Source organism: Myiozetetes cayanensis, unplaced genomic scaffold (genome assembly GCF_022539395.1).
Source record: "Myiozetetes cayanensis isolate MyiCay16 unplaced genomic scaffold, myiCay2020 scf2-11, whole genome shotgun sequence".
Classification (NCBI taxonomy): Eukaryota; Metazoa; Chordata; class Aves; order Passeriformes; family Tyrannidae; genus Myiozetetes; species Myiozetetes cayanensis.
The window spans coordinates 61,238,601-61,254,847 of NW_026087411.1; the positions used below are offsets into that span (position 1 = coordinate 61,238,601).

The 16,247-nt window shown below is 39.6% G+C and overlaps 1 protein-coding gene across 1 annotated transcript; it reads right to left on the reverse strand.

Moving 5' to 3' along the window:
• Nucleotides 1–3,049: 3,049 nt before the first annotated feature.
• CUNH6orf58 (chromosome unknown C6orf58 homolog) lies at nucleotides 3,050–15,888 on the reverse strand. Its single transcript, XM_050315980.1, has 6 exons — nucleotides 15,567–15,888; nucleotides 11,338–11,424; nucleotides 8,213–8,397; nucleotides 6,894–7,027; nucleotides 6,204–6,442; nucleotides 3,050–3,413 (listed from the first exon to the last, which is right to left on the reverse strand). The coding sequence occupies exons 1-6, from the start codon at nucleotides 15,886–15,888 to the stop codon at nucleotides 3,319–3,321; spliced, it is 1,062 nt and encodes a 353-aa protein (XP_050171937.1). The 3' UTR covers nucleotides 3,050–3,318.
• Between the last annotated feature and the right edge of the window lie 359 nt (nucleotides 15,889–16,247).

Genomic DNA, 16,247 nt, shown 5'->3' on the forward strand with positions numbered 1-16,247 from the left:
TGGAAATGTGATCATTCCTGTAGGAAAGGCATTAAAAACTGTGCAGCTCTCAGACATAAGGAGCTGATCTGCCTAAAATGAGCCTGGGTGACCTTGAGTGCAAGTAGACTGAGGAAGCAAAGGTCGTGGTTCCCCATCAGCCCCACAGAGCTGGGGTGGGGTGGAGCACTGCACAGTGTTCAGCACTACTGTCCAAGTTTTGAGGATGGACAGGCTCTTTTCTGGATGGGCTTTTGTTCTCCCCAGTTCTTCCTTTATCACTTCCTTTATCACACTTCATTTCTAAACCTCCCTTTTTCACTCCCAGATGTTTGTTTCAGTCCTCTTACACTTGCTATTTGTAGGCACATACAGAAGTTTATCTCCCTGGTTTTCTGGAGATGCAGCCGTCTGTGGCTGTGCTTTCTTCTAACAGTACCTCTGTCAAACAGAAACTAGTCCTGCATAATGCCAGGCATTCCTCAGTAAAGAGATTACATGTGTAAAAGGTGTGAGAGCAGAGCTGCAAACCCCAGACTAATGCTGGATAAGAAAAACCCATAGGCTTTGTGAGTCATTCTTGCTGGGCAAACCCCTGCTTTGGTGGCTATCAGCTTTTGCTAGCTCTAACTAGCAAGCAGACTTCTCCAGTTCTTTCCCATTCCTCTCCAAGGACACGTCTAAGGCTTTCTCTTCATACTTTTCTGTTTAGTTTCTGGTACTCAAATGTTTTCTTACAAGAATGCATCTATTCCGTTTCAAGGTAACAGGCGCTGCTCTACTTGTAAGAATCTCCCATACCATATTTTATATAACTTTTATACATGCCTCAACATCCAAAGTGCAATCATTGGCCAATATTTAAAGTCTTTACCTAACTAGTTGTCTTCTTGGATTAGGACAAAGTGTATAAAATATAAGTGTTTGATGCTATATTAGAAAGATTACTCTTTTTCAAAAATCTGAAATATTTCCTAATGTTGCCATAAATTCAGGTAAGGAGTTATTTGCTTTTTTAAAATGTGCTTTAAAAATACTCCCTCAAGTGCAGTCTGTAAGTCTGTATTAATGGCTTTTTTTGTTTTCTCAAAAAGAGCCTTAGGTTAGATCTAAGTTAACCACAGAAAAGGTCAAAAATCTTTTTCAAAGTTTTCTGGAGCACAACTAGCTTAATATTTTAGCAGCTGGCAGCTGTGGTGATTACTTTTAGATTATACCTAAAGTCTGTTGGAATCTAATTACTCTGATCTATGAACCAGGTAATTAAGGTAAAAACTCCCACATTTTCTTAGACTTCATTAATGTATTTCCTTTGAAAATTGTTAGCTAATGATGGTACATTAAGAGTTTATCCATTAAGTGACAATGAATAATTAAAATCTTTGTCCTGGGACATTAAAGGACAGAATAGCGTTTAACTGCTCAATGTGTTGATAATCGTTTCTTAATTTACAGTGCAAATATCATGTAAGTTTGGGCAGAAAGGACCAGTCAAACTGGGAAAGTGGAATGAAAAGACAAAAATAATAGCCTTTTCATAGAATCATAGAAAGGTTTGGATTGGAAGGAACCTTAAAGGTCATCTAATTCCAACACCATTGCCATGAGCACGGACACTTTTCATTTCCTTGGCATATGGCTAATAATTCAGGCAGCATGGAGCCTCCTGACAAGCTGATGTTTCTCCTGATGCCTAAAGCTGGACCAGCAGTACAGAGAGTGAGGGCTTGTGTCTGGCAGGCATGCAGAGGGGGCTGCTCTCTAACCACAGGGTCAACCTGCTGGGAGGGTGGGCTCCTAAGGGCAGCCTCAGAGGGTCCTTGCTGGAAGGGTCTTTGCTCAGTGGCCAGCAAGGCTGGGAGAGCTTCTTTCAGTCACTCTGCTGATGGAGGAAAAGTTCAAATGTCACCTCTAGTGTCCATGGAAAATCCTGGACTGTTACTCAAGTGTCAGAAAGGCCATCTCTACAATGGCTACAAATGAAACATGGTGTGTGAGTGCAATACAATGAAATTCTGTGCTCCAGCAGAAGAGCAAGTGGCACATGCTTTTCTTTTTCTGATTGAGGGCTGTGGGAATGGGTTACCGAGGTACTAGGTGCAACCAAAACTATGAGGCAGACCTAAAATGGTGTCAGAAGAAATTTGCTTTTCCTGATTTTGACTTACGAGTCTAAGACTTATGTTATCTTTGAATACACTGTAGTGCAGGCTATAACCTGATAGGATATAGCGGGCAGTAGCCCTGCACTTCACCATGGAAAGGGAGCTCCAGCTATGCCTGCTCTCCATAGGGAGTTTTCATAAAGATGGAAGATCAAAGCCAGCAGATTTCCCAAGAAACTTCAACCCCTGTCCCACCTCCCCACTACCTCTGTTGCCAAGTTATAATTGATTCCCAATATGTGTTACCACCATGAAGATTGGGATCAGCACTTGGGTCTGAGTGTGCCAGGCACTGGGATTCCAAACATTGTAAATACATCTCTTCCTCAGTAATCAAATCTAACATATGACACGCTGCAACACAAGGATTTGACATGGGGGTTGGAAAAGCAACCTGTGGTTATACAGGATACGAAATCACATAAATCAATATCTAGATCAAAGTTTTCTTGCAGTGTAATGAATCAAAAAACAGAAATCTCTGTTGTCATGTAAAAGCAGCTACAGAATGAGGTAATTTGCTTCAGGCCTTCTTTGGACTGGCTCTGCACTACCACATGAGGCATTTACTTGTTGCAAAGCGGCATACCGAGGGAATCCATCTGTCCTCTAGTATTTAACCTGAAAAGCCTGAAAGCTTCAAATTTGATTGCAGCTGGTCTGCAAAATAATAGCTTTGGTGGGAAACAGTCAAGACATTGGTTTTTAATCAGAACTTCAAAGAAAAGATTCTGATGATCATCTCTTACCATCAAGGACCTGAGTAATTCCCTATCTAATGGAATCCCTATCTACAGGAGAAAAAAAACCAGTCTGAAACAGAATATAATTTGCCTGTATTTAATTTTGTCTCCAATAATGATACATTATTTATAAAGCCAAAAAAGTAGTAAAGTTATATTTACTGTGAGGCCTTTTATTTATAAGGAATTGAGTTAAACAAATGAGATAATTAGAAAAATTAAGGATAAAATTATCGTTTCAATATGAGAGAGAGATGCACACATGGTTTCTCAGGAAATCCTGATGTAAGAAATTACCAAAGTCAGATTACCAGACACATGTCTGCTGAAAGATTAAATCAAACAGTGTTGGAACTGCTCTTTCTCAAGAAACTGGACGCTGTCAAATCAGCTCCTTCCAAATCATTCCAAATTCCCACTAGGTCAAGCCTCTAGCTCGAAATCAAGCTTTCAATCAGTTTTCGGCCGATTTTTCTTCCTGCTTCGGTAGACATAGCCTTTTGCCAGAGCTTCAGCAGCAATCCTCCTTGGAAAGAAACACAACATGACATTGTCAAATTAGCATGGAGCACATGCAGCTTGCAGCATGCAAGGGATGAAATACACTGTCTGCACTCGCTGCTCTCCTGTGGACAGTGAAATGTAGACAAAGCTGGAGCTTGCTGATGGGGTAATAATAATGGTCAGTCTTCGTGAGCGAAGATCCGGGGAAGGTCCTTTCCACCTTCCAGCCTGCGCATTGGATTTTTTAGGTGAGACACAGTGTGCGCGGAACTGAGCCCACCCTTTAATCCTAAGGTTCATCTGCCGGGGCCAAGCGAGCTTGGACGGTGGCAGCGAGGTCCTTAGGACGTAGGTGGGTTGCCTTTAAGGGCTAACGAGCCCCACCTGCCCGGGAGTGGCCCTGACCGGGAATCGAACCCGGGTCTCCGCGGTGATAGCGCGGCGCCTTTACCACTAGACCACCAGGGGCTCGATGGGGTAATAATTGCCTACAAATGTGTAGGGAGACACAGGCCATTCATTCAGCTCAGGATCCTTTGTACTGACAGACAACTGGGCTTGTTCCCTTATCACCAGTGTTGCAAGTCAAGATGATTGAGGACTCATGTTAAGGTCTTGGTCTGCACTTGCACATACCTTCATGGTTTATGAAGTAGTAGTCTGGTAGTTATAACCAGACCTGCCTTTGTTTTCACTCTATAACAAAGAATTTGCATTTTCTGCCGGCTGAGGCCTCAAGCTAATGAAGAAAATAATCCCCAGGCAATAAGCCGTGGCCCTCTAGGAAGTGTGCCTGGCCAGCCCAGCCTAGCATTATCACCAGTTTGCAGGATAGTCATTGTTTGCTCCTCACTACAGTCAGTGCTGATCTTTATAGTGGATAAAGGGTCCACAGAGGAAATTTGAGGGTAAAAAATCTGCTAGAAAGCCAAGAAGAGTTTATTCTCCTGCAAAACATGCTTTTGTATAAAACTGGCTATGTTGAAGAATTATACTGGGGGAATGAGTTAAGAGGAGAAGGAGCAAACAGTCCTCTTGCCTAGGAGGACCACAGGAGGACTGCAGAAAAGATGAAGACAGCAGGAAAGGTTTTGAATAACATGGCATGTACTGCTCTACCTTTGGGTATCAGTGAGGGGCAGAGAATAAAAAGTAAAGCTTCTGACTGTCCATGGATTGAGCAGCTTTAGAGGTAGCACAGCAGTACTCTCAGTAGAGTTCCTGCTGGGCTAGCAGAGGCAACCAGAAGAAAATAAAGAGCAATCAAAGTCTGAATCAAGAAATGAAGTCTCAGTCTCGGCTGGGCAAAGTCCCATCCTAGGAAGTATTATCTGCTCTAGTCTATCCCTCTATCTCCTGTTGAAGTTTGCAGTACCAGAAGAGAACTCTATATCTCACAGGATGTATTCAAAAGTTTGAGGAATCTGACTCTGCAAAAACAGTACGTCACATTTTGTCACTTGAGTTTTTTAGCAATAAGGTAAGGTCTTTCAGGTTCCTGCTGAGGCTGTGGATCCAGACAAAATATATTTTAAAGCTTCTTTTTCTCATCTGTAAATCAGTCACCAGACTGACTTAGCTGGCCTTTAATTCTCAGCTGAATTCAAAGCTCATCCCTTAGAGCAGTCAGGGAAGTCTTTTCTCTGCAAATCAATTTCAGGATTTCAGCTATGAACTTTATTTTGGCTGCACCTGCATGAAACTTCTTCTCTCTCTTTCTTTCCATCTACCACGTTCAGCCCTGATCACCTCCTTTCCACTCTCCCTGCATTGTTGTCCTCACCTGCTGTGTTGCCCTGGTGCTCTTCTCCCTCCCTGCCGTCCTGCTGGTCATTCTTTTCCTTGCTTTGCCCCTTTTTGCCCCTGGAGGTAGGTCAAGAAACCCTGAACTGTGGCATAAACTAGCAGGCAGGGAATAGAGCTGTAAAGACCTTTATTCAGATTCTAAGGAAGAGTGTTATATGGAAGGTGTGAGGGAAACACTCTGTGATGGGAGGATGCTCTTTTGTAACACTCAAGAACTTCATTTCACATCTTTTTTAGCTGCAAATGCAACTGGTGAGAGAATTTTCACTGAAATGTGTGGGCAGAGGAGAATCACAAATGCCATAACTAGGCATACTAATTTTTTCAGTATATTTTTTTTGTTCCATTTCCATTTAAAGACTCAAAATAACTTTGCTTTATAAAGGTCAAAAAAAAAAAAATAGCCAACCCAGTGGTATCTGTGCATGAACTGAATCCTCAGAAGAGTGTAATTCTATGTCGCACCACTGGATGGTGATGCGTGACTTATTTTTGTGAAGATGATGAAGCCAGCATTGTCTAAAGATACAGTTTTGCTGGGACAAATGACATCCTCTGTTAAATCAAAAACGAAAAACAGAACACTTATGAACACACATACTCTTGCTCATGATCGTTTACTTTTTGTTGTTGTTGTTCAACTGATCTAATAACTTCATTTACAGCTTTAATGTTTCCAGATTCAACTGGTGAAACATGAATTAGTGCCTGTGTTTTTAAAATTCCTATGAAAACTGGGGAGGAAAAAAGTAAGATCATCTGCTTCAAAAATGCATTTGTCTCACTGAAATCCCACATATTGTCAGTGTTATCTCATTGCTGCTGTTGCTCTCTGGTGTGTTGTTTGCTTATGGCTGTATTTTTAACTGTTTTAGTGTTAGTCGCTAAGAAGTGTTTATAGTACTTGATATAAAAAATTCATTGCATTCATATGGAGAAAGGTATGCAGAGAGAACAAGATATTAAATATCTATACACTACAGGCATTTGTAGGTCAGTCTCATACCTGTTAATTTATTTGCTTTGTGAAGAGCTTCCATTGAAACCAGAACTTCATTTTGCTGTGGACTGAAGTCGCTAATGGATGGGAGAACATCCCCTTCAACAAGGATCCTCGGCGGCAGGAAAGCCTGGAATTTGTTTACGGTTGGTAAATCTGTGTGGAAGTATGTGGCCCCAAGGAAATCTACAGCATTAGCCCAGTCTTCAGCAAAATTTGCTTCTGGATCAGAGAGATATTTTAAGCTGAAAGAGATGAAGATAAAAAATGTAACAAATAATTGAAATCTCCTGTAGAACACATTAGGTGATCATTTATCCCAAATGTTTTTGTTCAGTATAAAATCCTGAATGGTCTCAGTGCCACAGTGACCTAAAGCCTGCTTCAGCATTTTACACCTAATTTCTCCTGGTATTACTGCCTCTGCCCAGACTCAAAACAGCTCCTGAATCAGGCCCTGGCTCCCAGCAGGGAATCAGCATCTCATTTTAAGGGCATAGCCAGCTTGCCCATCACACTCTGGGCAGCCATGTCTCATTGGTCATCCCATGCTCTGAGAGAGTGGAAAGAAAAACAGAGCCTAAAGAGTAGATGCCTAAAGTAAGAAAGCTCATACAGAATTTGTTAGGATAATACCCTTCCGAAAAGGCATGGAGGTGGGAATGTCCTCCTTGGCCACCTCTTTCATCCCCTTACCTGTCCTGGAACCTGGGGAGTGCATAAAAAATCGAGGTAACATGTGCCTTCCACATAAGACCAAGGGCATCGTCCAGTTTTAAGGAGGAGAAGGTTGCAGGGCTCACAGCTTTGTGTTCTGTAGATAGCAGATACTGCAGCAATAGGGAGGAAAAAGGCAGAGAAAATGAGAAGGGAGATTGAAACCCAATTAAATTTTTTATTTATTTATGCACATACTTTACAAAATAAGGAGTTTGCAAGCTAAGGAAAATTACTTTTCAGTAGTTAGAATGTGCTGCTTTGTATGTAAATAAAGTGTCTGACATAGGGACAAAAAGATGATTAATATGAATTTTTAAAATGAATACGTATCCACGCTGGAGTTAACTGGAGCTGCTGTTCTTTGACATCAACAGAGCAAGGGTTTAATCTACACAATTTAGGTATTCTGTCTTTTTGAATCCAAGTTCCATGGAAGCTGCTGCACTGAAATATTGGATTCCTTAAAAACTTGTCTATATCCTTTTGGCCACAACTTGCTGGAGATTTTCAGAAAACAAGAAAATTATCCTTAGTTGTTATCATTATGGTTATTTGAGGAGCTGATATTTTATAATAACTTCTGAAACATGCTGCATAGGAAAAGTGATCTTATAAAGACAAATCCAGTCTTTCAAAACTTTTCAAAATCTCTCAAACCCTCTACCTTCACTCAGAGGTGCCAAGAGGAACTTATAATTTAAGCTTTCAGATCATTATAAATTATTTGACTACAACAATAATATTGACTATAGTAGTCTATCTATAAAAACTAGTTATTAAATCTATGAAATAAGAAATATTGTCATCTTTGGTATTAGGGAACAGCTGAATGTGGAGGAAAGATAATATCTACTTGCATAAATAAATGTCCTTCTGAATGAAGTTTCACATTTTCAGGTTTTTAGATGTCTAAAGGAATAAATGAACCCTATAAAACCAACCAAAGGCCATTTCTTAAGGGCAGTGTTCCATCTCACATGCTTATTTTGCATTACTAATGTAAGTAGTATTGGAAGAATACAAATATAATTGTAAATAAAGCAGTGTATTGGGACAGAGGACAAATTACAGAAATTATCTTAAAGGAAGAAAAGAAAAATCCAGAACTAGTAAAAATCCTGGCCTTCTTGCCTGTGACTCACTTAATATTATGCTTTTCATTTTTCCTGCTTGTTGCTTTTACATGAAGCTGTTATCGAAAGCAAACTAAGCTCTCTGAGTCTTACAAGTGACAGTAACAATAGTTTTTAAAGGTAAAAACTTGAGGGGGGGCGGGGGAAGGTAACATTATTTACTTCAAAAAAGGCCTTCCAGTCATCCATGAGCTTGGGCATGCGAGACCAGCAGTCTGCAACGCTGTAACAGAAATCATCTTTTTGCTCCTCTGGTGGCAATATTTCTACCTCGAACGGCAGCTGCCCAAAGAGGCCAGCCTCCACTGCCCCCAGAAACGGTATGACAGACAGGTAGTAATTCATACCTGTAACAACATTTAAAAAGGAGGAAGTGTTAATCACAAGCAAACGAAAAATTACCGCACAGAAAAGTGAACTCTCTCTCAGACCAAATTCAACCGTTCCAAATTGCTGCTGAAACAACTGTGTTCGGCAGTGGGACGCATTTATTGAAATGCACTAATGATGTTGTCTGTATTAATTTAGATATGATTTATAATGTTCATTTATATATTGTGCTTTAAGAGCCTTGCGTGAGCTTACAGTGGGCTTTACTTTGCCGGAAAGGAAAACACTACTGAAAAAAAAGTTAGATCTTTGTTGGCTGTCACAGACAGGACAAGAAAAGCCTCTCAAATATTAATTGCAAATTAAGTACAGAAAGACTAAAGGGTACTCCACAAGTATTGTTTTCATTAAAAAATCCTCATCTTTGCATCCTAGACCTATAAGAAATGAAAAGGCAAATACTAGCAATATTTTACTGGAAAATAATAATTTGGCTTTTAAAAAATATTTCACGCACTGAAAACTGCTTGAAAACTACCTCACTTTATTTGCCAGATTTATATTAGGGTGATGGCTGCCTTTGGTCTGATCCATAATTTGGAGCAGTCAGATCCAGCATGTAGGAAACTCAGGCTCATTTCTCACCTTTGCCAAATCGTATCTGCAATGAGAGTGCCCATAGGGCTGTTTGATATTCCACATTTGAATGGGGAATTTTAAGTGCTCCTCTTAATTGTGTCCCCTTTGTAGAAACAAAGTTTAATAACTTTCAGTGAAGAAAGCCTGGGAATCAGTTATTCTCTCTTTTGTGTGGGTGCCTCTGAGCTGCTGTGCTGAGAAGTCATACTTTGGTCTCCAGGGCATGGGTTGCCCTGTTATGTTTTATACAATCAGAGCAGTGAGGACCAAAATTATCAAAACCTGATCACCTACTATGTATCCCTGTCCTACTAATGGGAAACCATCATTCCACCTTCTGGGGAGAAGACCACACAACAAAGTTCAGCGAGGGAGCTTGGTGTATTTCTCTAAGAATGAGATGAGAAAAAGTGTGAGTGACAAATATGAAACAAAGGATAGAGCAACAAAGTGGCATTGAGATTATGCTTCATCAAAAACAATGCAGCTAACAGGAACTAAGCCAAAGGAATGATCCAGATGGTAACTGAAAGTTGGACTTTGCTTCATGAGCTCAAAAACACATACTAATTTTGACATCCTACGTATGCTAATGACTAAAGTCACTCAAACTCCACCTCAACATGAAATGTCACCAATCGTTAACTTTAGCTTTTCCCTTCCCTCAAAGAAATTAATATAAATATCACTTAAGTAGGGAGGGAGGTCATAGAAGACCCAATCGTAACTTCTGGGATCAGTCAACAGGCTGAACCTGTCTTCTCCCCCATAGGGATGCTTATTGGGTAAGAATCTCATTCTATGCAAGTGAAATTGTTATCTCTAGCTAGCTTTAACTGATGGTTAGAACTTGTCTATATATTGCTTCAAATTCATTTTTGCAGTCTGTTACTATCAACAGCAATCTCTGAACCTTAACCTGTCACAGTCTTCTACTATCAGTATGTTTGTTAATAAAGTGTGTTATTCTGTAAACTGTTTGGCGTGACTCCTTCAAGGCACTAGGAGTGGCTGGCAGCAATATCATACTTGACAAAACTGGTCATACATACAGAGTGGGAATGCTGTTGGCGTGTGACCCTGAATAGGTTGGTTGAATCACTCTCCAAAAGAGTGAGCTAAAAATTTTAGACTGATGTTCTTAAGTAGGGAGTTTCCCATACACTTAGGGGTGTATTAAATGTGAGTTTCTTCTTTAAACTCATTCCTGGCTTCTTACGACTACTTGTGCCAGACAGGGCAGCTTGGAAGGACAGCTGAAAGCACTCATACACTCAGAACAGTAAGAGACATTTCCATGCAGTCTCAAAGACTTTTTGCATGTTCTTGCTGCAGTAGAGTAAATCAAGGCTGAGTTTATACATTTTTGGAGGCAACAAAATTCATATCAAGCAAATATTCAGTATTTAGAAGTAAGTGAAAAGCAGAAATGCAAACACTGAGAAGGTAAAGGTGATAGTTTCTATTCCAGGAGGGTGCCCTGCTTGCACAGGGCTATGCAGTGACCCTTGTTACTTGTCACTTCATGGGACACCTTCCCATAGCATGTAGTGCTATCCAACCACAGAGATGGGAAACTGAAGCTGAAGTGAGTATCACATTCAGCTTTGGTTTTACTCCAGATTTGCATTTTAAATTTGCTCTATGCTTGTGCCTTTGTTCACTTGAAGACACATGCATTTAATTGCTGGCTCACAGCCAGAAGCTTCATTCAAAAGGCGTCTGCAACAAAGAATTCCTGTGGCAGGGAAGGGACAGAGCTGCTCACTGAAACCTGCTGGCAGGTCTAGTGGAAAAGGGGATTTAGGACAGGACAGCAAGAAAGCTGAGGGAGCAAGGGACAGAAGTGATGGAGGGAGATAATGTTATGGGAAAAAGAACCAAGGGTGATTGCAAGAACCACAAAGATTCCTGCTTGATGTTCTCACACACGTTCTTTTAGTTTGAAGTGCTAGCATCTAAACTGAACAAATCTGCTCTGGAGTAATTGAAAACTGCAAATATCTATAAATAGCTACAAATATAGGTAACTGTCATGGTGTTTCCCACTTATTTTTACATAAATTTTTGCAGTGTAAACATTTTTAAGGCTGCAAATTTGGTTTGTTTTTTTTTCTCCTTCCTCAAATACGTTATCAAAATCAACTGATTTTTATTTACTCACACTTAGGTGTCTTACTGCAACTTTGCAATGGAGTATCACATAGCATGGAAATTACATTTTAATAGAGAATTCTAAGGGCAAGAAAGATTTAGAAATGGCCTTCTAGGACACTAATCTTATTCTGGAGAAGAAGAGTGTAATAGCATATACTTACAGGACCACCAGCTTCTTACAGATAGGCACAGGAGGTCTCCATCTTCATAACCACAGGAAGTCTCACCAGAAGGATCTGCTAACCTACCTGAATAAATCAAATGAAATAATACAACAAACACTTCCCAAACTTTTCACACAAGAAATCCTACTGAGATGAAAAAAATAAGTAGAAGTAAAGCATGCAGAATTTTGCTCAGAAAAGCAAAACAATTACTGTTGCTTTGTTTTGTAAACTACTGTTCCTAGAGAAGTTGAATTTCTTAGTGCATAGTAGTTTGATTGTGATTGTGGTTTACAATTTGATTTATCCCTCACTGTAAATGTATTCTCTGAATTTATGAATTTTTGAACTCAGGACATCACAGTGATATCTTTACAGTTGTAAATATACATTCACATAGAGATGTAAACAGATGCATAGCTGATGCCTCATTTCCGATAGATGTAGGACTGCTAGTGCAGGAGAGCTGCTTAATGAGCAGAATAGCACAAATTAAATGTACTAATAATTGTCTCACCTAATTGGATTGTGTCATACAGAATCTCTTGCAGTTAAATCATGCATACAAACATGACCTTACTGTGAAGCTAAGCATGCAAATGTTGTTGTACCTGATTAGAAGGTTTTCAAGCATCTGTGCTGTAGCAAACATGCAAGACATTTCACAATTATTTATGACAGCATGTGAGGCATATTTTACTTTAAGCACGTGACATGAAGAAACAGCCTAAGTATTACAAGAATAACGTACATGTACATGAAGTGGTAAGTAGTCATCTAGTGTGTCAGGAAGTCTGCGTGAATTGCATGACATGAAATTACCATGGTCTAATCCAGTGACTTGAGCTATTCCAGAAGCTCTCAAACTCCACCCTGCGGAGCACTTACTCTCTGACAAGTCAGCTGAATGAAGACAGCAAAATTTCTTTCAGACTAGAACTAAACGTCATTACCAACCCAAATTTTCTGATACTTTTTGCTCAAGAAGAAGAGATGATCATGAACAATGTGCATTCAAATTATCCTAATAATCCTCCCTAGATGACTGGACAGAACTTGTGCTCTGGGGCATGTTAAGTGCTCAAACTCATATTTTTCATTAGCAGAGCACTGAGAGCACAAACTTGCAGTGATGAGGACTGCAGTTCAACTGGATTTTTTTTTTTTAATGAAAAATTATAATTTTTAATATTAACAGAAAGATTCTATTTTTCAAGATTTGGTTTAGACAGAGAGTGCCAAAAATAGGCAGCAATAGATCACTGATATGCAAAGGAGATGAATGGAAAGGATAAAGGATAAGAAGAAAAAGAAGACAAAATGTTGCAAAGGAATTGTACATGAGGTTTATGAAAGATTGCAAGCCTTGCTGTTTTGGAAAATTAAGAGTCCCAGGCAGCATTAATGATAATTATATTTAGAAATTACTAGCTGCACTTACAGGTCTATGCTCCATTTCTGTTGTCTCTGCTCCCTCCTATTTCCTGTGCTTAACATGATTGTTACTTCAGTCTTCAGGTCTACCCAAGCTAATCTGTGTCTCTCTGTATTGATAGTGTCTCCCAGCTGTATGTTATCTCATCAGTAAGATTTCTCCACTATTTTTTGTGGAAAGGTTATTACTGAAAATGCTAAATGCAGTTGTTCTTTACTTGCTGATGAAGAACTCTAAGCACATCCTCCATTTAGCTGTGTAATTCTCTTAGCAACACTCATCATTAAATTCTCCTTCAGGTGTTCCTTTACCAAATTTACAGTTCCCTGTTTCATTCTTATCTTGTAAAGTATCATTAAAAATTTTCATTCTATGCTTTGCTTTTACAAAGGGAGGAAATGCATTTCTGGACTTTGATAAAACAACACTCACATAATGAAAGAAGATATCAAGTTAGCCTGATGCAATCTACCTTTGATTCATGTAAGCTCTGCTTTATCCCTTTTTGCTATTTAGTTCTATGTCTTTAAATATTCTTTCCTCTATACTTATTCTAATATCTTGTCTACTGCTAATGCAAGACGAATGTTTTTCTGTTCTTATCCCACTTTTCCTTCTTCTTAAATGTAGGTACAATGTTTCCTGCTCTTCAGACATACAGTGCTGCCTGAATCTTTCTCAAAGTTCTTGCTCTTGAATTTGTATTTCTGTATGTGAAGTGGGAGTAGTTTCCTCTATTTGTGTATGTAGGACTCTCAGTCTACCTTCATCTCCCAAGTGACAATTTCTGCTTCCACAATCTCATTCCTAACATCTGTTTTGTCTCAAGGTAATTTTCTCTACTGTAAATTTAGGCAAATTACTTATTTCATTGCATGTTCATGAGTAGATTATTGCAAATCTTTGTACCACTCTTACTATGTAGCAGCTTCACTTGCTCTTTATGGTTTATATAGAACTATATCCATAAAAATATTTTCTCAGTAATATAACTTTCAAGACCAGACAGAATTGTTAATTCAACAGTTTTTGTAGTATTTTTAAAGATCTGTTGTCTTGCACCCTGAACTCAAATCCTATTTTGTATGCCCAAGTTTATGAAGTCAACATACAAACGCTTCAGCCGTTCCTTGCTAGTTTATCCCCACTGCCTATCTCATTTAGATTTAGCCTTTTGCTAACCTCAATACTGTATGTAGCAGAATTATCTTGTTCTTTGTCTCTTATCCAATACTTCTCGTATTTTTTTACTGTAAAACCTTTTAGTATTTTTTTTTAACCTTCTGGTCATGTAATTTCAAAAATATATCTCTTTGTCTAAGGACCAGCCCTATGATTCTCTAGCAGGTGACAGTACATCTATCTATCTATGCAATGAGGTGCAAATCTTCCTGTCATCTACTGTGTCCCTCATCTCTACTTGGAAATCCTCACTGCAACAAGGCACATCCTCACTTTGTGGATGAGGCCATTCTATATAACTAGATCCTTTCCAGCAGATCACCACTCAAGTGTAGCTTCTGGATCCAGTCATCTTTGCCTCACAGTGGGTCAATTCTCCTGCTGCATCAGCCTCTCCTCTTCTTGTATACATAAGAAAGGGAAAGAGGAAAAAGCTTCCCTAAATTCCAACCAAATTCTTCTTCTTGCTACCTGTTTGCCACCTAGTTTCCTGCTTGGATTTTGCTTACTACCTTGTTTTCCTAATTTTTACTTTGAAGTTAATTTTCCATTAGTTGTGACTAAATGCTGGCAGCCTTCCTTCGCCACCAGCTGCAGCACCTCTAGCTTCTTCCAAACATACAGCTTCAGCCAAACCACCACTACAGATTATATCCAATAAAGAAAAAAACAGGTAGATGCATTTGCTTACGCCTTGTTACCACCAGACACAAGTTTGTGAAAACATCCTTGACTTTTATTCCCCTCTTCCCCTCTTTTCTGGTTGCTAGAACAAGGCAAGTTCAACTCCGGCTTTGAATGGAAAGCTTCACTGATTGCTGTGTGTGAAGCAGCCTGTGAGAGAATGTGTTCTCTGAAAAAGCCCCTGATAAGATATTACAGCCTTAGCCTTAAGGGTCCTTTCACATGTCTTTCTGTGTCTGCTTCCCTGTCGTGGACAGGGCAAACAAACATGACTGCCTTAGATAACAACAAGGTTTTAGGGGATAAACCATTATGAATTTGGACAAAATGAAAACACCACAAAACCAAATAAACAACAACAAAACAAACTCACAACCCCCACAAACAAACAAACAACCTCAATAAACAGAAAAAACTTTAATTTTTGTAAAAAGCATATCTAGAATAATGAGGATTCTTCTAAACTGATCATAAAAAGCAAATGGAAATAAATTCTCACAGGGAGAGGTGGACTTTTAACTATCTGTATTAGAAATTAAATTCAAACCACCTATAGAAGATCATAATATTAGCAACCATTAACAAAAAATAAAAGCCTATTAGTTAACAAATTAGAGCAGCCCTGCATAGTGCAGGCCCTGAAATCTATCTACTATAAACTGGAGCAACTCAGAATGCCTTTTCAAAGATGTTCAGCTAGCTGAAATCCTATTAGGAATTTTAATAGCTATTGCTCAACAAGGCAAGGGTGTTAGCTTCGTTCAACGTTTCTTGTTGAACAAACTGGCAGCTTAGCTCAGTATGCCAAAGTTTACACTGACTGAGGCTACAGTAGGCTTTTGGGGCAGAAACTTTGGAAAGGAAGACTCAAAGCAGATCCAGTAAACATTTTGCTAATCTAGCAGTTTAAGGACATAACTCATACCTGTACGAAATTGCCACCCGTGCTGCAGTGGTAATCCCCAGAGAATGTTGCCAGTGTTTTGGGGTCCAAAGCCACTAAAATATTTGGCTGAAGAATTTAGCAAGCTCTTATACACTCCCAGTCGTTCCTGATAGTTCCAAGCATCGATGACAATTTTGTTGTCCTTTACTGGGAAATCCAGCAGGTTTTCATGGGCAAGGTCCCACAGAGGGGGATATTCATCTTCTCCAGGGACGTCGTTTTCACTCCAGGAGGCAGCTGTCACAGGACTCAGGGTAACAGCCACTATAAGAAGAGCCTGTATGCCAAGGCAGGGCCACATTGTGAAGGTTTGTAACTCAGGTGTTTGTGACTGCAGGGCTTTTATCAGGAAAGGTGAGGGCTGGGCAAAAAAGGGTACTCAAACACAGAAGTCTCTGTTATCGCCCTTCCCTCTTCCCAGTGACCCTGACTAGGAGTTGCCAGATTGGTGACTAATTAGTGAGTAATGCTTCGTCCTTTCCATGGAATCTAGGAAGCAGCAGCAGATGTTTAAGAGGAATCAGTCTAATCAGAAGATGTCCAAATCTGTGCTGCCCATGACATATACCCACCCTTCCATATGGCTGAGGTGTTACAATACTGATTGTAGAGTATGCATTATCAAAATTTTTGTTGCAGTGTTTCTTACTAGCTGTCAGC